Source organism: Cherax quadricarinatus, chromosome 18 (genome assembly GCF_038502225.1).
Source record: "Cherax quadricarinatus isolate ZL_2023a chromosome 18, ASM3850222v1, whole genome shotgun sequence".
Classification (NCBI taxonomy): domain Eukaryota; kingdom Metazoa; phylum Arthropoda; class Malacostraca; order Decapoda; family Parastacidae; genus Cherax; species Cherax quadricarinatus.
In genome coordinates this window covers 13,509,782-13,533,168 of record NC_091309.1, presented here as the reverse complement: position 1 = coordinate 13,533,168, position 23,387 = coordinate 13,509,782, and the positions used below count along the sequence as shown (strand labels likewise).

General features: G+C 41.6%; 1 protein-coding gene across 1 annotated transcript; it reads right to left on the bottom strand.

Annotated features, from left to right (window-relative positions):
• Positions 1-6,896: 6,896 nt before the first annotated feature.
• RpS13 (ribosomal protein S13) lies at positions 6,897-23,316 on the bottom strand. Its single transcript, XM_053777624.1, has 4 exons — positions 23,161-23,316; positions 22,673-22,800; positions 7,211-7,376; positions 6,897-7,053 (listed from the first exon to the last, which is right to left on the bottom strand). The coding sequence occupies exons 1-4, from the start codon at positions 23,181-23,183 to the stop codon at positions 6,915-6,917; spliced, it is 456 nt and encodes a 151-aa protein (XP_053633599.1). The 5' UTR covers positions 23,184-23,316; the 3' UTR covers positions 6,897-6,914.
• Positions 23,317-23,387: the final 71 nt, after the last annotated feature.

Sequence of the window (23,387 nt, the reverse complement as noted above, 5' to 3'; positions counted from 1 at the left end):
ACTAAGGGAGTCTGAGACTACCACAAATGATGACACAGGCATAGATGCGATACGAATAAGTGCTGCAAGAATGGCACACAATTCGGCAGTAAAAATGCTAGCCGAAGATAGTAAATGCCCCTGCACGATGCTGTCTGGAAACACTGCTGCGAATCCGACGCCGTCTGAAGACTTAGAGCCATCTGTGTACACAGCAATGGCAGGAGAATGAGAGTGGAAGTGATAAAGAAAAAGAGAGCGGGAAGCCACCATAGGCAGTTGGGCTTTTGAGCAAGGGAGTGAGAAAGAACAGACCCGAACAGCTGGAACTTCCCAGAGGGGTAGGGAAAAGTGAGATGCTACATGAACATATAAAGGTGGTAACTGAAGGGAAGACAAGAGCGAATGTAAGCAAAGAGAAAAGGGACGGAGCAAACAGGGGCGGCGAACAAATAAAGAATGTCTACAAATATCGGTGACCATTCTATAAATGGAAGGATTGTGGAGATCGTGAGAGCGTACATAGTAGCGAAGGCAATGGGCATCAAGGCGATCAGACAAGGATGGAACATTCGCTTCTGCATAGAGGCTCTCAACAGGGGAAGAGCGAAAAGCACCAAGGCATAAACGTAATCCTTGGTGATGTATGAGGTTAAGGCTCGAGAGAGTAGCAGGAGAGGCCGCTGAATAAATCTGGTCACCATAATCGAGTTTCGATAAAATGAGGGCAGAATGTAGGCGAAGCAGAGTTCGACGATCAGCTCCCCAGGAAAGATGAGCAAGGGTTTTAAGAAGGTTTAGCCAGCTGTGACAAGTTGCCTTCAGAGAGGTAATGTGAGGTTTCCAGGATAACCTACGGTCAAAGAGAAGGCCTAGAAACCTGACTGTATCACGTTCGGGGATACGGGAGCCATAGAGATACAAAGGATGATCAGAGATGACAGAGCATCTAGTGAAAGTAATTTGGTGAGTTTTGGTACTGGAAAATTTAAACCCATGCGTGGTGGCCCAAGTGGAAACACTGTCGACCGCATGCTGGAGAGAAACTACAATGAGATGGCAGTCAGCGCCTGCACAAGCAATAGCGAAGTCATCAACATAGTGATGACCAAATATTGGGTGGAAGAACAGAGGCCAAATCATTTATAGCTAGGAGAAAAAGTGTTGTGCTCAGAACATCCCTGAGGGACACCTTCAGCTTGGACGAAGTCCAGGGAAAGCACATTATTGACTCGAACACGGAAGCGTCTCAGTTAAAAAATTCTTAAGGAAGGATGGTAGATTGCCTCGGAGGCCTAAGGAGTGGGCTTGGGCCAAAATATTATACCTCCAGGTTGTCATATGCCTTCTCAAGGTCAAAAAATATGGCAATAACCGAGTGATTATTCACAAAGGCATTACAAACATACGTATCTAAGCGTAGTAAGGGGTCTATGGTAGAACGGCCCTTACGAAAGCCATATTGACTAGCGGAGAGATTGTTGTGTGTCTCTAAATACCACATTAAACGTTGATTTACCAGACGTTCCATCACTTTGCAAACTGCAGTAGTAAGAGCGATGGGACGATAGTGGGAGGCATCATGTCCTGTAGTACCCAGCTTGCGGAAAGGGAGAACAATGGCAGATTTCGACAGCCGTGGAAGAACTCCTTGTGCCCAAATAAGATTGAAGAGGTGTAAGAGGACTACAAGGGCTGACTGATGTAAATGTTGTAACATACGAATATGAATGTCGTCAGGTCCAGCTGCCGATGATCGGCAAGCTGAGTGTGTTGCCTCCAGTTCCTGAAGTGTAAAAGGCACATTATACTGTTCTTCTCTGAGAGAAGGAAAGTCCAAGGGTACTAACTCTCTGGCAGACTTTGAGGAAAGAAACGAGGGGCATAGATGGAACCCCCGGGAAATACGGACCAGATGAGTGCCAATTTCAACGACAACGTCAAGAGGGTTTGCTACATCAATACCGGCGACCCGTAGAACAGGAGCCGGGTCAGGAGAGTATTTACCACTCAATTTCCTCACTTTTTTCCAGACTGCACTCACAGAGGAAGCAGAGGTGATGGTGGAAACATAGTCTTGCCAGCAAGTGCGTTTAGCATCACGAATGATACGGCGAGCGATCGCACACTTCTGCTTAAAATCAAGAAGTCTCTCATTGGTTCTATTGTATCGGTACCTGCCCCATGCAGCACATTTCAAATGTACTGCACGAGCACAAGCAGGAGACCACCAAGGCACGCACTTCTGAGAATGCCTGCCTGAGGTTTGGGGTATAGAATGAGAAGCTGCGGTATAAACTGACGTCGAGAAGAGGTGTAATAGCTCATCAATGGAGGATGAAGAAGGAACCTCACTAAAAGCAGGGAGTTGCGAGTAAAGGTCCCAATTTGCCCGATCAAATTGCCAGCGAGGGCTACGGAAAGGTGAATATGAAGAAGTAAGAATGATTGGAAAATGATCACTGTCATGTAAGTCCAGTAGAACAGACCAGGTGAAGTCTAGTGCAATGGAGGAAGAGCAGACTGATAGATCGATGCAAGATAGAGTAAGAGTACGAGGATCAAAATGGGTAGGAGTACCCGTATTTAAAACATGGAGGGGGTGAGAGGCGAGAAAAGCCTCCAACTGGATGCCATGTGAGTCACAATGAGACCCCCCCAGAGGAAATGGTGGGCGTTAAAATCACCAAGTAACAGAAGTGGTGGTGGTAAGGATGAAACTATTAAGGCAAAATCTGGGATAGAAAATGCTCGAGAAGGAGAGAGATATAAAGAACATATTGTAAACCACTTATTCAAGTGGATACGGGCTGCAGTGTAATGCAGCGAGGTGTGGACAAATAGTTGACAGTATGGATTATTATTATAATCAAGGGGGAATCGCTAAACCCGGAGGATTATACAGCACCTGGGGGGGGGGGGATGTGGAAGGCATTCAGGCTTAATTCGGGGAACTGGAGCACAGATCCAATTCCCTAAATCAAGAGCCCCTCACCAACATCAAGGAACCTTCCTTGAGGGGCGACAGTATGGAATATCATGGCGTAGAAGAATTGCACTTTCATTAAAGGTCCCATCTGAGAAAGGATCCGAAGAATACAATAAATTATAGCCTGAGATAGGTTGGAAAACAGCTGAGTGTAATTTTGGTTCTTGTAAGCAAGCACCAACAGGGGAAAACCTGGAAAGCAACATCTGAAGCTCACCCCGATTACCCGAGGCCGCGGATATTCCACTGTAAATAGGCCATGATTGGCAATGAAGAAAATACCAGGAATCTGTAGGGAAGGGCACCTACGGACTAGAGGGGTTAGAAAAGTCAACGTGTAGTGGCATTGGAAGACGTTCAAGCAGCGAAGGAACGGAGCATTGCGAAGAATGGAGTTGTAAAGATGGAGGAGAGGGAAGAGAAGGAACAGGAGGTGAATCAGTGTCCATTAAAGGTTTAGTCTCTGCAATATATTCTGAAATGGCTTCAAGTGTTTCTGAATTCAAAGATGTATGGGAGACAATATTGGAGGTAGAAGGAGGAGGGTGAGTAAAGATTGGGACAGTAATGGACTGTACCAAAGTAGAGGGGGACGAAAGAGTGTAGGGGACTGGAGATGAAGTGTGGGGGGGGACAGAAGAGGCAGAAACCTGGGAGGTGGCAGAAGAGGGAGAAACTTGGGAGGGGACAGGGGTGGAAGGCATAGTACGAGGAGGAGGGTGAACCTCCACACTTGTAATAGAGCCAGAGAGAGGGGAGGAACTAGGCAGAGACTGGAAAGGTAAAGTGTGGAGGTGGAAGAAGGGAAGGAAGGGGCAAAGAAGATTTGAGCAATGTGGATTTTTTGGACTTCTGAGAAGTAGAGGGGCGATTGGTATAAGGTGCCGTACGAGGTTTTGTCGATACTGGGGCTTGTGAGGAAGGACGCGAAGATGTGAGAACAGACTGAGTTGTAGTCGGGACGTCAGAGCCAAGGACAGTAAAAGGATTAGATGCCGGAGTGGCTATTGGAGAGGTAACAACAGAGGAGGCTGCAGAAGATGGGACCCCAGAAGTGGGGGGATGTTTTGAAACACGGGGTAGTCTTCCTTGGAGGCAGAGATGAGTAACTGCCATAGCATAAGGGAGACCTGCCTCTTTGAGGCAACGGATTTCATGCTCATTTAAGTAGACCTGGCAACGGCGGGAGTACAAAGGGTGAGCTTCATTACAATTAAGGCAAGATGGAGGTTGACTGCAAGATGTATTAGAATGGTCGTCGGCACCACAGACTGGGCATTCGGCTATAGATCTGCAATATTTCGCTGGGTGACCAAAACGCCAGCAATTTCTACACTGTTGCGGTGTAGGGATCACCTTTCGAACTTGTAACCTATGTCCCGTGACATATACAGAGGATGGGAGTTCTCGGCTGTCGAAAGTTAATCGAGCCACATTGCAAGGGTAACATCTCCGCCCATGGGCAGGAAGGACATAAGTATCGACTTTGAGGATTGGGAGACCTTGGAGTTGCAGCTGTTCAAGAATGTCATTGCCACATGGCTGGAAATTCTGTTGGACTATGGTATGGGGCAGAATGACAGTACCACAACAAGAATTGAGAGAATGATGTTTTTCAATAGTGATAGTAGTATCGATATGCGAAAGTAGAGAAAGATCATGAGCTTGGGTAGCATTCTGGACAGTGACGATGCGCGTACCACTCTTGAAAGCATGAAATGAAATCTCTACCAACATGACGCAGGAGCGCTTTGCCAATACAGTGGACCCCCGCTTAACGATCACCTCCTAATGTGACCAATTATGTAAGTGTATTTATATAAGTGCATTTGTACGTGTATGTTTGGGGGTCTGAAATGGACTAATCTACTTCACAATATTCCTTATGGGAACAAATTCGGTCAGTACTGGCACCTGAACATACTTCTGGAATGAAAAAATATCGTTAATCGGAGGTCCACTGTACTATGGTCAGAAAGATAGGCAGAAGAAGTCGGTCTTAAAGTAAAGAATTTAGTCCATTGTGTGGTCCGAAACCAAGCGTGGAGAGGGAGTGCATGACGTGTCGGTCTTTTCCGAGTAGAATGGGAAGGTAACGAAGGAACATCATCAGGAGATTGACGTTGGCGTTTAGGAGTAGGACTGGAGTTGGTCCGTCGTGAAACGGGCTGGCGATTCGAAAATTGCCGTACCGTAGAGGGAGAGGCCGGAAGCATAGTCAAAGGAGAGCGGAGGTCAGACAAATCCAAAGAGTCAGTCGAAGCCCCGGTACCTGAAGCGGGTGAGGAAACAGCACCAGCAAGAGGTACAGGGGCATCAGGAGTGTCTGAAGAGTGGTCTAAAAACAAGGCAGGGTCAGAATCAGGTGCGGTATCAAGAAGGGGCCCGGGGGTAGTGGGTTCATGGATTGGGTTCTCCATGGTTAGGTTACTCCTTTGCTTTTTGTTAAGAAAAAAAAAAAAGGGGGGGAGCGGGGAGGAATGAAAGGGCCGGAAATCTCCCTCCGCGCCCAAGAGGACCTCGGCACCGCTAGTAGCGCAGATGCAGCATGGAACCCGTGCCATACCCACCCTTCATGCCAGTAAACCAGCAATCCAGGACAGCAACCTCACATCTGCCGAGCTACCTCGGTGGACAAGAGAGAGGGCGGCCGGATATCCGCCACAAAGCATACCTCCTTCGGCCACCACCCCCGGAATCTGAAAGGTGGCTTCCAGAGATACACCCGTCGCCCGAAAGACCACCCAAAGCTACACTCCGGGATACCGGAGAGGGATCGGGACATCCCCAGGCGATCCAGATTCCACGGCAAACTACGCCACCGCCAAGAACCTCAACGGAATGGGATGGACCCCGGTATCCTTTCCCCTACCTAGGAACTAGCGCGCCTGTGGGAGAAATCCCAAAGGCCAAAAAGAGGAAGAGCAAAAGGGAGGGGTGGGGAGGAGGAGGAAAGGAAAAAGGGGAGGATGGGATAGGGAAGGGGGGATTGGGGGGTAATTAGGTTCGGTCTGAGGAAGGAGACTGACAGGTCTAATTCCTCAGACCAAGAGCCTCTTCACCACAACAAGGAGCCCCCCTTGAAAAGGGGAAAAGAAAATGCTAAATTTCATAGACCGAGCCCCTCACTGCCATCAAGGCACCTTCCTTGAGGGATTTACTCTTCTAGGGATAGGCATTGATGCAGCTGTGTGTAAAGTAAGACCCCTATGTCCACATTTTCATTATAATCAAGGGGGAAGCACTAAACCCGTACCCCACATCCACAGGGTATACGTTCTGATGACCTACTGAGGATAACAAACCCCATATGCAAGTCTTTTTTGTTTACATACACACCTATTATAAAGTTTAATTGATAAATTATGCACAGCAAGTGGAGAAATATCACTTTCACTGATGGCTCATACATTGCCTGGGAGGCCTTCAGATTCAATCCCTATCAAGTGCCTCTCACTACTGCCTTCATCCCATCCAATCGTGTATATTTATTCAGATTAAGGCAAACAAATTACTCATGAATAATAAAGTGACCCTTTACTTTAGGTGCCAATGGTTACTTTATTGTTCATTAGTCAGCATTGTGCTTGCAATTATTTTCCACTAGTTTGTGCCCAATCACTAAGTTAAAGCTATGCCTTCTTATGGCTCCACCTTCACAACAAATTGGTATTAAAACTACCAAAGCTCTTAATTATACAGAAGCCACAATAGTGCATGCAACTTATGTTGACAAACATGAACCTTCAAGTCTACCTAAACATCACGTAGTTCATTTCATTTGGACGAGTACTTAGCTTAACATACAATGCCTGGCCATGAGTGTGCAGTGCTTTTTTCCCCTATCAAACCAAGAAAAAATAGATAATCTTGATAATACAATTTACATTGCTTTCACATGTGATTTCCAGGGAAATTATAGCCAATGTCGTGATAAAATTTTTATTTAAGCAACAAGGGCAGAAGCTGTAGAGGATGCATACTTCCAAGTAGGTGGCAATACACTATTAGTCTTATAATAACGGGCCAAGCGGTGGACGCGAGACTCTACCAGAATAAGACGAAACTTCGAATCACGATCTTTCCTGTAACATTGTATTTAGTGACTTCAGTAAATAGAAAAAACATGTTAAGATTACCCAACTTATTAACAGTAATGATAGACAATGTAAAATCAACAAATACTATTAAGCACTTATTTTTTACCAAAATGGAGCACTAAAAAAATGGACACAATCTTACCTGTTCCTTTCTAGATGCTTGCGGATAGCTACAGCCTTCTTAATAAGGTGATACAGGTCCTCTGGTATATCTGGGGCCAAGCCCTTTGCTTTGAGCACACGCAAGATTTTGTTGCCAGTAACAAACCGCACTTGAGCAACACCATGGCTGTCTCGCAATATCACACCTGACAATGAAAAACTCATCACATCTGGGTCTATTTCCAACATGCTGTATTATACACACATCACTGAAACCAGCCCCAACCTACCACCACATTTCTGACCTGTCATAATGCTACCAATCACTTTCACCAAAATAAAATTCCTTGTCTTTCCTCTCCACTTCCCCTCCATATATTTCAACTCTTTCACTGTTGAAACCCTAAAATTAATATTGTTCTCAATGTCCGCTTAAAGCAAAGTTAGTAGTCTCTGCAATTTACGCATCAACAATTTCACCCACTTAAGAGTCCTACTTTAAGCCAATTACATTGTTCCATTTGACCAAACACTTAACTATTTTGCTAGTATGCCTTACAATGTCAAATGAGCACAAGAAACAGCCCATTCAACTACAATGGAACCTCTACTTGCGAGCGAATCCACAGGCGAGTTTTTCCAAATACGAGCAGTCAATGGGTCATTTTTTTGCTTCCATACGCGAGCAAAATTTCCACAAGCGAGCAGACCTCAAGTGGCAGACAGCAACCACCCAGGGAGGTACATGTACTACCATTCTGCCAAGCGAGTGTAAAACGAAAGCCTGTAATTGTTTTACATGATGGTAGGATTGCTGGTGTCTTTTGTCTGTCTCATTAATATGCAAGATTACAGGTACATCTTGCTACTTCTACTTACACTTAGGTCACACTAAACATACATGTACACGTTTATTTATACACACTCATCTGAGTTTTCTTTGATTTTATCTTAGTTCTTGTTCTAATTACTTTTCCTTTTATATCCATGGGGAAGTGGAATAAGAATCTTTCCTCCGTAAGCCGTGTGTGTTGTAAAAGTCAACTAAAATGCCGGGAACAATGGGCTAATAACCCCTTTTCCTGTAAAAATTACTAAAGAGAATAAGAAGTAAATTGTCAAAGTGGGAAGTTTGAATGTGCGTGGATGTTGTGCAAATGATAAGAAAGAATGACTGTGGATGCTATGAATGAGAAGAAGCTGGATATCCTGGCTTTAAGTGAAACAAAGCTGAAGGGGGTGGGTGAGTTTCAGTGGAGAGGAATAAATAGGATTAGGTCAGGGGTTTCTAATAGAGTTAGAGCTAAAGAAGGAGTAGCAATATATTATGTTGCAGGATAAGCTATGGCAGGAAAAGGAGGACCATAAATGTATTAATTCAAGGATTATGTGGAGTAAAATAAAGGTTGAATATGAGAAGTGGGTTATAGTAAGCGTTTATGCACCTGGGGAAGAGAGAAGTATAAAGGAGAGAGAGAGATTTTGGGAAATGTTGAGTAATTGTGTGGAGAGTTTTGAACCAAGTGTGAGAGTACTTGTGGTTTCAGATTTTAATGCTAAAGTGGGAAAAAAATGTTGTGGAGGGAGTAGTAGGTAAATTTGGGGTGCCAGGGGTAAATGAAAATGGGGAGCCATTAATTGAGCTATGTGTAGAAAGAGGTTTGGTAATAAGTAATACATATTTTATGAAAAAGAGGATAAATAAATATACAAGGTATGATGTAGCACATAATGAAAGTAGTTTGTTAGATTATGTATTGGTGGATAAAAGGTTGATGGGTAGGCTCCAGGATGTACACGTTTACAGAGGGGCAACTGATATATCGGCTCATTATCTAGTTGTAGCTACAGTTAGAGTAAGAGGTAGATGAGATAAGAGGAAAATGGCAACAACAAGTAAGAGGGAGGTGAAAGTGTATAAACTAAGGGAGGAGGAAGTTCAGGTGAAATATAAGCAACTATTGGCAGAAAGGTGGGCTGGTGCACGTATGAGTGGGGGGATGGGGGGTGAAGAGGGATGGAATAGTTTTAAAAATGCAGCATTAGAATGTGGGGCATGATTGGCGGAATGATGAAGTAAAGGGTGTGATAAAAGAGAAAAAGTTAGCTTTACAAAGCAGAAGTGTTATAAGAAGAGTAGAGTATATGGAGAGTAAAAGAAAGGTGTAGAGAGTGGTAAGAGTGTGCAAAAAAAAGAGCAGATGATAGAGTGGGAAAGGTACTGTCAAGGAATTTTAATGAAAATAAGAAAATTTTTTTTGGAGTTAAACAAGTTAAGAAAGCCTAGGGAACAAATGGATTTATCAGTTAAAAACAGAGAAGGGGAGTTAGTAGATAGAGAGATGGAGGTTTTGGGTAGATGGCTAGAATATTCTGAGGAACTTTTAAATGTCGACGAAGAAAGGGAGGCGGTAATTTCATGCACTGGCAAGGGAGGTATATTATCTTTTAGGAGTGAAGAAGAGCAGGATGTGAGTGTGGGGGAGGTGCCTGAGGCATTACGTAGAATGAAAGGGGGTAAAGCAGCTGGAACTGATGGGATCATGACAAATGTTAAAAGCAAGGGGGAAGGGGGCAGTGTTGGAGTGGTTGGTATTTTTGTTTAATAAATGTATGAAAGAGGGGAAGGTACCTAGGGATTGGCGGAGAGCGTGTATAGTCCCTTTATATAAAGTGAAGGGGGACAAAAGAGACTGTAAAAATTATAGAGGAAAAGTTTACTGAGTATACCAGGAAAAGTGTACGGTAGGGTTATTATTGAAAGAATTAGAGGCAAGACAGAATGTAGAATTGCGGATGAGCAAGGAGGTTTTAAAGTGGGTAGGGGATGTGTAGATCAAGTGTTTACATTGAAGCATATATGTGAGCAGTATTTAGATAAAGGTAGGGAAGTTTTTATTGCATTTATGGATTTAGAAAAGGCATATGATAGAGTGGATTGGGGAGCAATGTGGCAGATGTTGCAAGTGTATGGAATATGTGGTAAGTTACTAAATGCTGTAAAGAGTTTTTATGAGGATAGTGAGGCTCAGGTTAGGGCATGTAGAAGAGAGGGAGACTACTTCCTGGTAAAAGTAGGTCTTAGACAGGGATGTGTAATGTCACCATGGTTGTTTAATATATTTATAGATGGGGTTGTAAAAGAAGCAAATGCTAGGGTGCTCACGAGAGGGGTGGGATTAAATTATGGGGAATTAAATACAAAATGGGAAGTGACACGGTTACCTTTTGCTGATGATACTGTGCTTATGGGAGATTCTAAAGAAAAATTGCAAAGGTTAGTGGATGAGTTTGGGAGTGTGTGCAAAGGTAGAATGTTGAAAGGGAATATAGAAAAGACTAAGGTGATGAGGGTATCAAATGAATTTAGATAAAGAAAAATTGGATATCAAATTGGTGAGGAAGAGTATGGAAGAAGTGAATGTTTTCAGATATTTGGGAGTTGACGTGTCAGCGGACGGATTTATGAAGGATGAGGTTAATCAGAATTGATGAAAGAAAAAAGGCGAGTGGTGCGTTGAGGTATATATGGAGACAAAAAAACGTTATCTATGGAGGCAAAGAAGGGAATGTATGAAAGTATAGTAGTACCAACACTTACATGGGTGTGAAGCTTGGGTTGTAAATGCTGCAGTGAGGAGGCGGTTGGAGGCAGTGGAGACGTCTTGTCTAAGGGCAATGTGTGGTGTAAATATTATGCAGAAAATTCAGTGTGGAAATTAGGAGGTGTGGAGTTAATAAAAGTATTAGTCAGAGGGCTGAAGAGGGGTTGTTGAGGTGGTTTGGTCATTTTGAGAGAATGGATCAAAGTAGAATGACATGGAGAGCATACAAATCTGTAGGGAAAGGAAGGCGGGGTAGGGGTTGTCCTCGAAAGGTTGGAGGGAGGGGGTAAAGGAGGTTTTGTGGGCGAGGGGCTTGGACTTCCAGCAAGCATGTGTGAGCGTGTTAGATAGGAGTGAATGAAGATGAATGGTACAGTGGTCCCCCGCTTTTCGTAGTTCCCGGCAATAGTAAAATTCGCCAATCACAGGGGTATTTTCGTATAAACATGGACTCGCTTTTCATAGGTTGACTCATGAGTCGTAGTTCGTCCGGGACGCGTACGCACGGCGTGGGCCAGGGCGACAGTCAGTCTGGCATTGTTTACCAGTGAGTGAAGGTCCCCTCGCGTGCTCCAGCGAAATATTTCATAATATTCCATTTATTCTAGTGCTTGCAAGTACTAAATAAGCTACCATGTCTCCAAAGAAAGCTCCTAGTGCCAAGCCTGTGGTAAAGAAGGTGAGAAATACGATTGAATTTAAGAAAACCGTCATTGAACAATATGAAAGTGGTACAAGTGTGGCCGAACTGTCCAGGATGTATAAGAAACCCTACACAACCTTACGTTCCATAGTGGCCAAGAAAAATGAAATAAAGGATGCTGTTGTTGCAAAGGGAGTAACTATGCTGACAAAAATGAGATCACCAGTACTGGAAGAGGTTGAGAAGTTATTATTGGTGTGGATAAATGAGAAACAATTAGCAGGAGATACTCTTATGACTTCGTTTGTTTGTGAAAAGGCTAGGCAGTTGCATGAATATTTGGTAAAGAAATTGCCTGCAAATAGTGGTGAAGTGAGTGGATTTAAGGCCAGCAAAGGCTGGTTTGAGAGATTTAAGAACCGTACTGGCATACACAGTGTGGTAAGGCATGGTGAAGCTGCCAGTTCGGACCACAAGGCAGCTGAAAAATATGTGCATGAATTCCAGGAGTACATAGAGGCTGAAGGACTGAAACCTGAACAAGTGTTCAATTGTGATGAAACAGGCCTCTTTTGAAAGAAAATGCCAAAGAGGACCTTCATTACACAAGAGGAAAAGGCAATGCCAGGACATAAGCCTATGAAAGACAGGCTGACGCTAATGTTCTGTGCTAATGTTAGTGGGGATTTCAAAGTGAAGCCATTACTAGTGTACCATTCTGAAAATCCCAGAGTGTTCAGGAAAAACAATGTTATGAAGAGTAAATTGTGCGTGTTTTGGAAATCTAATAGTAAGGCATGGGTCACGAGGGAAATTTTTGTCGAGTGGTTCAATGAAGTGTTTGGCCCTAGTGTGAAGGAGTATCTCCTGGAAAAGAAATTGGATCTCAAGTGCGTGCTAGTAATGGACAATGCACCTGCTCATCCTCCAAACTTGGATGACCTAATTTTCGAGGAGTTTGGGTTCATCACAGTAAAGTTCTTGCCCCCGAATACCACTCCTCTCCTCCAACCCATGGACCAGCAGGTTATTGCAAACTTTAAAAAACTCTACACAAAAGCAATGTTTCACAGGTGCTTGACTGTGACCACAGACACTCACTTGACCCTAAGGGAATTTTGGAGAGAACACTTCAGCATCCTCCACTGCATAACCCTTATAGGTATGGCTTGGGAGGGAGTGACTACCAGGACTTTGAACTCTGCCTGGAGAAAATTGTGGCCAGATTGAAGGATTTGGGACTGACCCTAATGAGCCTATGTCTGTTGTAAAATCAATTGTGGCACTGGGGAGTTCCAAGGGGTTGGATGTGAGTTTGGAGGATGTGGAAGAATTGGTGGAAGACCACAATGAAGAGCTCACCACTGAGGAGCTGCAAGAGCTTCCGCAGGAAGAGCAACACATCGCAGCTCAGAATCTTGCTGCAGAGGAGGAGGAAGAGAGATGGAAGAAGGTGCCTTCTTCAGAAATTAGAGATTTTTTCTATGTGGGGTAAGATGGAAAGCTTTATGGAGAAACATCACCCTAACAAGGTTGTTGCAAGCCAGGTTGGCAACATGTACAGTGACAAAGTCTTGGGCCATTTTAGGGAAGTGTTAAAGAGACGCCAGAAACAGAGCTCTCTCCACAGTTATTTTGTGAGACAGGACTCCAGTGACTCTCAAGGCAGTCCTAGTGGCATTAAGAAACAGAGAAGAGAAGCAACCCCAGAAAAGCAAATGGTACCTGAGGTGTTGATGGAAGGGGATTCCCCTTCCAAACTATAAACAATTCACTCTCTCTCCTCCAGTCTCCCATACACTAAGAAGAATCTCCAATAAAGGTAAGTGTTATGCTGTTAATGTTTCATTCATCATTTCCCATTGTATTGTTTATGTACTACATGTATATTTCATGTTAAAATTTTTTTTGTTTTAATACTTCTGGGTGTCAGGAACGGATCAATTGTATTTACATTATTTCTTATGGGGAAAATTGATTCGTAAATCGTAAATTTCGTTTATAGTAACGGCTCCAGGAACGGATTAATTACGAACGAGGGACCACTGTACAGTGGACCCCCGCATAACGATCACCTCCGAATGCGACCAATTATGTAAGTGTATTTATGTAAGTGCGTTTGTACGTGTATGTTTGGGGGTCTGAAATGGAGTAATCTACTTCACAATATTCCTTATGGGAACAAATTCGGTCAGTACTGGCACCTGAACATACTTCTGGAGTGAAAAAATATCGTTAACCGGGGGTCCACTGTATTTGGGACCTGATGAGCTGTTAGTGTGAACAGGGTAATATTTAATGAAGGGATTCATGGAAACCAGTTATTTTTATATAGCCACACTTGAGTCCTGGAAATGGGAAGTACAATGCCTGCACTTTAAAGGAGGGGTTTGGAATATTGGCAGTTTGGAGGGATATGTTGTGTATATTTATACGTACACCTACCATCCGACTTACGACCGAGCTTGGTTCGGACCAACTGGTCATAAGTAAAAAAGGACATAAGTCGAACCTTACTACTGAATATCAACATCACATTTTTGTAATGACTATTTTATTGTTTTATTCTGGTATTTCATTTTTTACATTACTTTTTATGCTGTTAGTACTGTGTTTTATATTGTAAGGTTTAGGATAAACACTGTGTACACCACAGATGTTTATTTCCCATAAATCTGGCATACAAAACATGTTCGCAAGTCGAGTGGTCATATGTCGAGCCGGTCGTAAGTTGGATGGTAGGTGTATATGCTTCTAATCTGTTGTGTTCTGCGCACCTCTGCAAAAACAGTGATTATGTGTGAGTGAGGTGAAAGTGTTGAATGATGATTAAAGTATTCACTTTTTGGGGGGTTCTCTTTCTTTTTAGGTCACCCTGCCTCGGTGGCAGATGGCCGACTTGTTGAAAAAAAAATATATATATATAATAATGCATATATTATGTACTACACAATAATAATTATAATAATAGACGACTTCAAAAGGCCGTCACTAGATGACAGTGTTTACCACAACAAAGACGGAGCAGTTGTGGCCGCCTCCACCTTTTACATAATGACATTTTATGCATTCCAGTATATATCAGGTTTCTGTTATTTATATTGCTTATTATTTCATATTAGATAACTGTGATTGATAAATAAGCCATAGAGTTGATGATAGCAAAATATTTAAGGAGTTTTTTTCCAGTCTCCAGACAAACACTCGTCGGCTGCCGCCGCTGCCACATTTTTTTTTTTTTCAACAAGTCGGCCGTCTCCCACCAAGGCAGGGTGACCCCCCCCCCCCAAAAAAAAAGAAAATCCCCAAAAAGAAAATACTTTCATCATCATTCAACACTTTCACATCATCACTGTTTTTGCAGAGGTGCTCAGAATACAACAGTTTAGAAGCATACACATATAAAGATACACAACATATCCCTCCAAACTGCCAATATCTCAAACCCCTCCTTTAAAGTGCAGGCATTGTACTTCCCATTTCCAGGACTCAAGTCCGACTATATGAAAATAACCGGTTTCCCTGAATCCCTTCACTAAATATTACCCTGCTCACACTCCAACAGATCGTCAGGTCCCAAGTACCATTCGTCTCCATTCACTCCTATCCAACACGCTCATGCACGCTTGCTGGAAGTCCAAGCCCCTTGCCCACAAAACCTCCTTTACCCCCTCTCTCCAACCCTTTCGAGGACGACCCCTACCCCGCCTTCCTTCCTCTATAGATTTATATGCTTTCCATGTCATTCTAGTTTGATCCATTCTCTCTAAATGACCAAACCACCTCAACAACCCCTCTTCTGCCCTCTGACTAATACTTTTATTAACTCCACACCTTTTCCTAATTTCCACACTGAATTTTCTGCATAATATTTACACCACACATTGCCCTTAACCCTTTGAGGGTCGACAGGCCCTCTCAGAAACTCGTTCTCAGGGTCGGCCAAATTTTAAAAAAAAAAATTTCTTATGAAAAGATAGAGAATCTTTTCCCGATCATAATGACACCAAAATTATGAAATTTGATGGAAAACTTACGGAATTATGCTCTCGCGAAGTTAGCGGTCTCGGCGATGTTTACGCATCGGCGATTTTGCCCACTTTGAGCCCCATTTTCGGCCAATTCCACTGTACTAGTCGACAAAAAACATGAATATTTCGCTAGAACTACATTTTTTCTATTGAATGAGTGCAAGAAACCACCCATTTACCATTTTCAACTATCCAATACAGTGGTCAGAATTTAGCAACTTTGCCAATTTCACACAAATTTCAAAAAATGCCAATTTCCATCTGGGTCCAGAACAAACAATACATTCCTGGCAATAAAATGACATTTCCTCTGTTCATTAGTCACGTCTCAAGGCCCCTCTTACATTCTTTTGCTTTCCACTTTGAATTTTTATTCTCACGAAAAATAGAAGATTTACTGTTATGCAGATTACTGCATTAGTGTAAAAAATCGTATAAATCATATTGGCGCACCTGCAAAAGAATGTTAGACTCACCAGTTGACGTGTATTGGACGCTTGGCATGATTTGTTTACTTTTGAACTTTGGTAAAAATCGAACATTTCCGCTACTTTGAGCTCAATTTCAAGGTACTTTTCATTGTAAAACCAGTCAAAATCATCTCCATTTCTGTGATATGCCTTCCATTCTATAAAATGAGACCAAGAAAACTAGAATACAACAATAAATACCATACGAAAATACAGTGCAAAGTTGCCGTTTTATGCCAAAAAAACGGTCAAAGTTTTTTTTTTCTCATTATGCACTGTGTGCTGCAGGATTTTTTTTTATACCGTGCACACTGACCACATAGACCCATTCTTTCATAAGGAGGCCTACCAGCCTTTTCCCGAGAGATTTGACAGCGCTAGAATTTATGCGTACTAGTACGTCAAAAACCCCTGCGCGTAAGACGTACTAGTACGGCCGAAACCCTCAAAGGGTTAAAGAGGACATCTCCACTGCCTCCAACCGTCTCCTCGCTGCTGCATTTACCACCCAAGCTTCACACCCATATAAGTGTGTTGGTACTACTATACTTTCATACATTCCCTTCTTTGCCTCCATAGATAACGTTTTTTGACTCCACATATACCTCAACGCACCACTCACCTTTTTTCCCTCATCAATTCTATGATTAACCTCATCCTTCATAAATCCATCCGCCGACACGTCAACTCCCAAGTATCTGAAAACATTCACTTCTTCCATACTCCTCCTCCCCAATTTGATATCCAATTTTTCTTTATCTAAATCATTTGATACCCTCATCACCTTACTCTTTTCTATGTTCACTTTCAACTTTCTACCTTTACACACATTCCCAAACTCATCCACTAACCTTTGCAATTTTTCTTTAGAATCTCCCATAAGCACAGTATCATCAGCAAAAAGTTACTGTGTCAATTCCCATTTTGAATTTGATTCCCCAAAATTTAATCCCACCCCTCTCCCGAACACCCTAGCATTTACTGGTGACATTACACATCCCTGTCTAAGACCTACTTTTACCGGGAAGTAGTCTCCCTCTCTTCTACACACCCTAACCTGAGCCTCACTATCCTCATAAAAACTCTTTACAGCATTTAATAACTTACCACCTATTCCATATACTTGCAACATCTGCCACATTGCTCCTCTATCCACTATCATATGCCTTTTCTAAATCCATAAATGCAATAAAAACTTCCCTACCTTTATCTAAATACTGTTCACATATATGCTTCAATGTAAACACTTGATCTACACATCCCCTACCCACTCTGAAACCTCCTTGCTCATCCGCAATCCTACATTCTGTCTTACCTCTAATTCTTTCAATTATAACCCTACCGTACACTTTTCCTGGTATACTCAGTAAACTTATTCCTCTATAATTTTTACAGTCTCTTTTGTCCCCTTTCCCTTTATATAAAGGGACTATACATGCTCTCCGCCAATCCCTAGGTACCTTCCCCTCTTTCATACATTTATTAAACAAAAGTACCAACCACTCCAACACTATATCCTCCCCTGCTTTTAACATTTGTCATGATCCCATCAGTTCCAGCTGCTTTACCCCCTTTCATTTTACGTAATGCCTCGCGTACCTCCCCCACACTTACATTCTGCTCTTCTTCACTCCTAAAAGATGGTATACCTCCCTGACCAGTGCATGAAATTACTGCCTCTGTTTCTTCCTTAACATTTAAAAGTTCATCATATATAATGACATATTTTATTCATTCTAGAGTATGTATCAGGTTTCTGTTATTTATATTGTTGATGTCATATTAGATGAACTGTGATAGATAAATAAGCCATAGAGTTGACATTAGCGAAATTATTGAAGTACAGAATTCCACTGGAGTGGATTAATTGCATTTCAATTAATTTAAATGAGGAAAATTGACTCTGCAAACGAGCAAATCCATTTGCAAGCAAGGTCATGGAATGGATTAAACTCGCAAGTAGAGGTTCCACTGTACTCTCTAAAGTGCACAGTAGTTGATAATTTGGCCAATTTTAGACAAAATTAGAGAAATAAGTTATAAAGTCCATAAACAAAATAGACATTCCAGGCACTAAAACATTTCCTCTGTTCATTAATTACATCCCAGGCCTCTCCTATATGTATTACACTTGCCTACATTTTGAACCGTTATTCACAAAAATAGAAGATTTACTCTATTTCATGGATAATAAAGTATAACCAGGGAAAATCAGTCATGGTTTACAAAATTCCAACAATTAAATCAGACTTGTACCACTATTTTAAGCTCAAATTTCAAGCTACTTCCAGTATGATTTGCCAGCATAGCCCTGGCCTAGGTTTTGTCCATGTGGTGACAGTTTGCAAACTAATAAAAAATCATCTGTTTCAGCAATACATCCTCCATTCTATTAAATACCAAGAAAAAACAATAAAATAATAAAAACCATTAAAGAAAACACTCCAAATTCACTATTTTAAACCATACACAGTCACAGTTGTTTTTCTCATAATGCACTGCATGCGGCAGGATTTATTTTAGGCTGTGCACACTCACCACACAAACCCATTCTCTCATCCTGACATGTATAATAGATTTCTGGAATTTCATTTGCATTCTCTTGTGAAAACAGTAAATTCTTGGGTATAAAGATGCATTCCATAAGTAAGTTATCCTGATATAATGTAGAGACTGCAATAGTTTACAAATGAATGATTTAGATGCTTGGACACCAGCCAGTGCACACAAAAGATGCTTAACAGATAAAGTGGAATGATGCCAAAATGATAGAGAAAAAATCAGAAATGCTGTTTTTTTTTAAAAAATTGTTGTTGCATCCAACATCTTCATTATCTTGGAAGTTCTGGCTCAGTTAACCTTTTAAAGGCCAAGACACTTCCATTACAAATTACATCTCCAAACTGTTTACAATTACATAACCATTATTGCCCCATTCATAGCATGACAAACCTAACCACTGCTTCCATGGACATTAAATTAACATGCATCACTATTAAGCCACACTTGTTACCACCACTACTATTCATCACATCTCTGGTTATTCCTACCTCTATTACTTCACACCACAACTTTTCTGGTTAGTCGCGTGTGCGTGTGCACTTGCGTGTGTGTTTGATTAACGCAGTCCCTGGTGGGCTCAACATCGAGAGGTAATCAGGTGTTGTAAATTTGTTATTCACCAATGAAGACTACTTGTCTCAACGCTGATTCACAAGTGACCATTCATGCCTTTAACAAATTTTACTGAATTATTTTAGCAAGACATTTCAAGCAGTGGACCATGTAAACGAATATAACGTTGTTTACTCGGATTTTAGAAAAGCTTTTGATAATCCCACAAAGACAAAGTGGCAGCACATGGTATGGGATGAAATTCCCTCTAGAGGCATGGATGATAAATAGGCTGCAGTTTGTATAGATGGTGTGAAGCCATTTACTGCTATGTATGATACTTTGTAACTGTATTGGTGTGTACCTGTACCAGAATAAACTTACTTAATAGGGACCAGCAAAGTTTGTATAAATAGCGTGAAATCAGACTGGGATCCAGTCACAAATAATGTGTCACATGGATAAGCTTTGAGCCCCTCATACAATCTAAATGATCTTTAGAGAATAAATAAGCATTGCTAGTAAATTTAGACAAAAAACTGAATGAAATTAAAAACAAAAATATTGATCTTGTATGATTGACAAGATAATATTGTGGCCAGAAAAATGACAATTTAATGAAAATGGGAATGAAAATGGCCCTAGTACTGAAATGCAGAACTGATCATACAGAATATGAAAAGGACTTAGGAATTACGGCAAAAATAAATCTAAAGCCAAGACAGCAGTGCCAAAGTATCCACAATAAGGATAATAGACTGCTTAGATATTTATAAAGCAAACAGGAGCCCAAAGGTGATACTGCGGCATTATACAAATCGTTTGGAACATGCAGTGCTGCTCTGGTCTCCACACTATAGTATGGATGTAAATGCTTTGAAGAAATTTCAGAGGATGACAAAAATAATCTACTGTATATAGAATGTTTCATACTAAGAGTAATAGCCCTGAACCTACAATTCTGACAGACTTAGAATGTGGAAAGATAAGACTGTAGCATTCAAGTGGAAGACAGGCATAAACAAAGGATACATAAATAGGGTACTGAGCATATCTAACTGAAATAAATTATTCAAGTTGGACAATTTTAGATTTAGAAAGGATATGGGAAACAGGATGCGAGTGTGGGGGATGTGCATGAGGCAATACATAGAATGAAAGGGGGTAAAGCAGCTGGAATAAAAATGTTAAAAGCAGGGGTAGATATAGTGTTGGAGTGGTTGGTATTTTTGTTTAATAAATGTATGAAAAAAGGGAAGGTACCTAGGGATTGGCAGAGAGCATGTATAATTCCATTATATAATGGGAAGGGGGACAAGAGAGATTATAAAAATTATAGGGGAATAAGTTTACTGAGTATACCAGGTTGTGTATGGTAGGGTTATTATTAAAAGAATTAGAGCAGGATTGCACATGAGCAAGGAGGCTTTAGAATGGATAGGGGATATGTAGATCAGATGTTTACACTGAAGCATATATGTGAACAGTGTTTAGATAAAGGTAGGGAAATTTTCACTGCATTTATGGATTTAGAAATGGCATATGAGAGTGGATAGGGGTGCAATGTGGCAGATGTTGCAAGTGTATGGAATAGGTGGTAAGTTACTAAGTGCTGTAAAGAGTTTTTATGAGGATAGTGAGGCTCAGGTTAGGGTGTGTAGAAGAGAGGGAGATTACTTCCCAGTAAAAGTAGGTCTTAGACAGGGATGTGTAATGTCACCATGGTTGTTGAACATATTTATAGATGGGGCTGTAAAAGAAGTAAATACTAGGGTATCGGGGAGAGGGGTGGGATTAAATTATGGGGAATCAAATACAAAATGGGAGCTGACAGTTACTCTTTGCTGATGAGACTGTGCTTTTCAGGGATTCTAAAGAAAAGTTGTAGAGGTTAGTAGCTGAGTTTGGGAGGGTGTGTAAAGGTAGAACGTTGAAAGTGAATATAGATGAGAGTAAGGTGATGAGGGTATCAAACGATTTAGATAAAGAAAAATTGGAGATCACATTGGAGGGAGGAAGTATGAAAGAAGTGAATGTTTTCAGATATTTGGGAGTTGACTTGTCAGCAGATGAGTTTGTGAAGTATGAGGTAAACCATAGAACTGATGAAGGAAAAAAGGCGAGTGGTGCATTGAGGTATCTGTGAAGGCAAAGAATGTTATCCATGGAGGCAAAGAAGGGAGTGTACAAGAGTATAGTGTTACCAATACTTATATGGGTGTGAAGAATGGATTGTAAATTCTGCAGCGAAGAGGCAGCTGGAGATGTTGTGTCTAAGGGCAATGTGTGGTGTAAATATTATGCAGAGAATTCTTAGTATGGATATTAGGAGGTGTGGAATTACTAAAAGTATTAGTCAGAAGGCTGAGGAGGGGCTGTTGAGGTGGTTTAGTCATTTAGAGAGAAGGGAACAAAGTAGAATGACTTGGAGTGTATAAATCTATTGGGGAAGGAAGGCAGGGTAGGGGTCATCCCTGAAAAGGTTGGAGGGAAGGGGTAAAGGAAGTTTCATAGGAGAGGGGCTTGGACTTCCAGCAAGCGTGCGTGAGCGTGTTGAATAGGAGTGAATGAAGACAAATGGTTTTTGGGACTTTACGAGCTGTTGGAGTGTGAGCAGGGTAATATTTTGTGAAGGGATTCAGGGAAACCAGTTAGCCAGACTTGAGTCCTGGAAATGGGAAGTACAATGCCTGCATTTTAAAGGAGGGGGTTTGGAGGGACGTCTAAACTGTCATATCTGAGTGCCTTTGCAAAGACAGTGATTATGTATGAGTGATGGTGAAAGTATTGGATGAATTTTTTTTTCTTCTTTTTGGGTCGCCCTGCCTCGGTGGGAATTGACCAAAATGTTAAATGGGAAACAGGTGTTAAATAGTGGAACAAACTGCCAAGCTGTCATATAAGTTAACACTTAGGGTAGATTTATATATACACAAGATTTTTATTACACTAGCCATCTCCAACTGAGGTAGGATAGCCAAACAAAGAAAAAACTTATGGGTTTACCAAAAGGCCAATGACATAACAGTTCATATGACCCTCCAAACCACATTACCACCACCAATCCTTCAGAGCAGAGGCACTGTACTTCCCACCTCCAGAATATGTTTGATTAACCACATACAAATGAGAAGAGTTTGGTAGAGTACCTGCCTAGCATGAGCCACTACACCTGCTGCCGGATTGTAATATTTACCTCAAGGGGTTATTAACCCACGATGACCAAGAAACCCGATCAGTTCTTATGAAACAGCCATGATTACTGTCTCATTATTAGGTAAATGGACAGATGCAACTGATGTTACATTTTACTGTGGCAATGTTTCGCTCTCCAGTAGCAAGTCTATTTAGCCACAGGTATACAGAAGTACAATCATCACACAGTTAAGTGTAAATTACCTAGGATAACCCAAAAAGTCGAGACAGCTTAACAAAGTTCCTGGAGAGTAAAACGTTGCCACAATAAAATGTTACATTAGTTACGTGTGTCCATTTACCTTACATTTTGTTGGTAAATCTATTATCGTCTCATTTTACCTAACAGGGTGTAAGGAAGCATGCAAATCTCGACTTAACCTTTGGTCTATCCATTGTGGAAAACACTACTATTTAAGCTGGCCTCTTATACCCTATACTAACCAATCTGTGATGGGGTGAGACCCTTCTTGGCCAGCTTGACGATCTGCTCCTCAACATCTTCCTTGGTAAGTTTCAACCAGTTTGGTACAGAGCGACGGTACGGCAGAGCAGACTGGGATATACCCTTCCTGCAATACAAGCAAAAACCAACAGAAAATAAGCAATGCAGATGTCATGTAGAGAAACTTACGAATAAAAAGTACCAAAAGTAAAATGGTTTGAAAAAGACGTATGCAAACAAGAGGATATTAAAAGAAAGTTTTGGTCTTGGGACCTTGTCTTGGTGTTTTTTAAACCACTTTATCTGAATCAATTACTAAAGTTTATATTATAAAATGGTTCCAGACCTTCACGTGCTTCACTTCTCTAGTCCTAAACAATGCAATCTTACCTTATTATTATGTAAAAATATATTGCAAAAATTATCTTGCAAGCCCCGTTATAGATGCTGACACGAATTACGAGTGGCCAGAGCACGCCAGACTTACCCTCCACTGTGCATACGACCCATGGTTACAGTTTCTAGTTAAAGAGTGTTGAGAGCAGCCTCACACGACACACTACTGAGGGGGAGAGAACAAGCGCTGCCTCGTGTTCCAATAATGATCGTACTCGGGTTTCCGGTACTGAAAATGTGAACTTATTACTCTCTCGTGTCTTTTATTAACTGGCTTGATGTTGCATAAAAAAGTTAATTCATTGCTCTAATTTTTAT

Excerpts from the sequence above, each read along its gene's own strand:
- RpS13 (XM_053777624.1), bottom strand. The coding sequence starts at position 23,183 with ATGGGTCGTATGCACAGTGGAGG. Across the intron at positions 7,377-22,672 it reads TCTCACCCCATCACAGATTG|GTGTGATATTGCGAGACAGC; the intron begins GTTAGTATAGGG and ends TTTCATTGTCAG. Across the intron at positions 7,054-7,210 it reads AAGCATCTAGAAAGGAACAG|GAAAGATCGTGATTCGAAGT; the intron begins GTAAGATTGTGT and ends ACAATGTTACAG.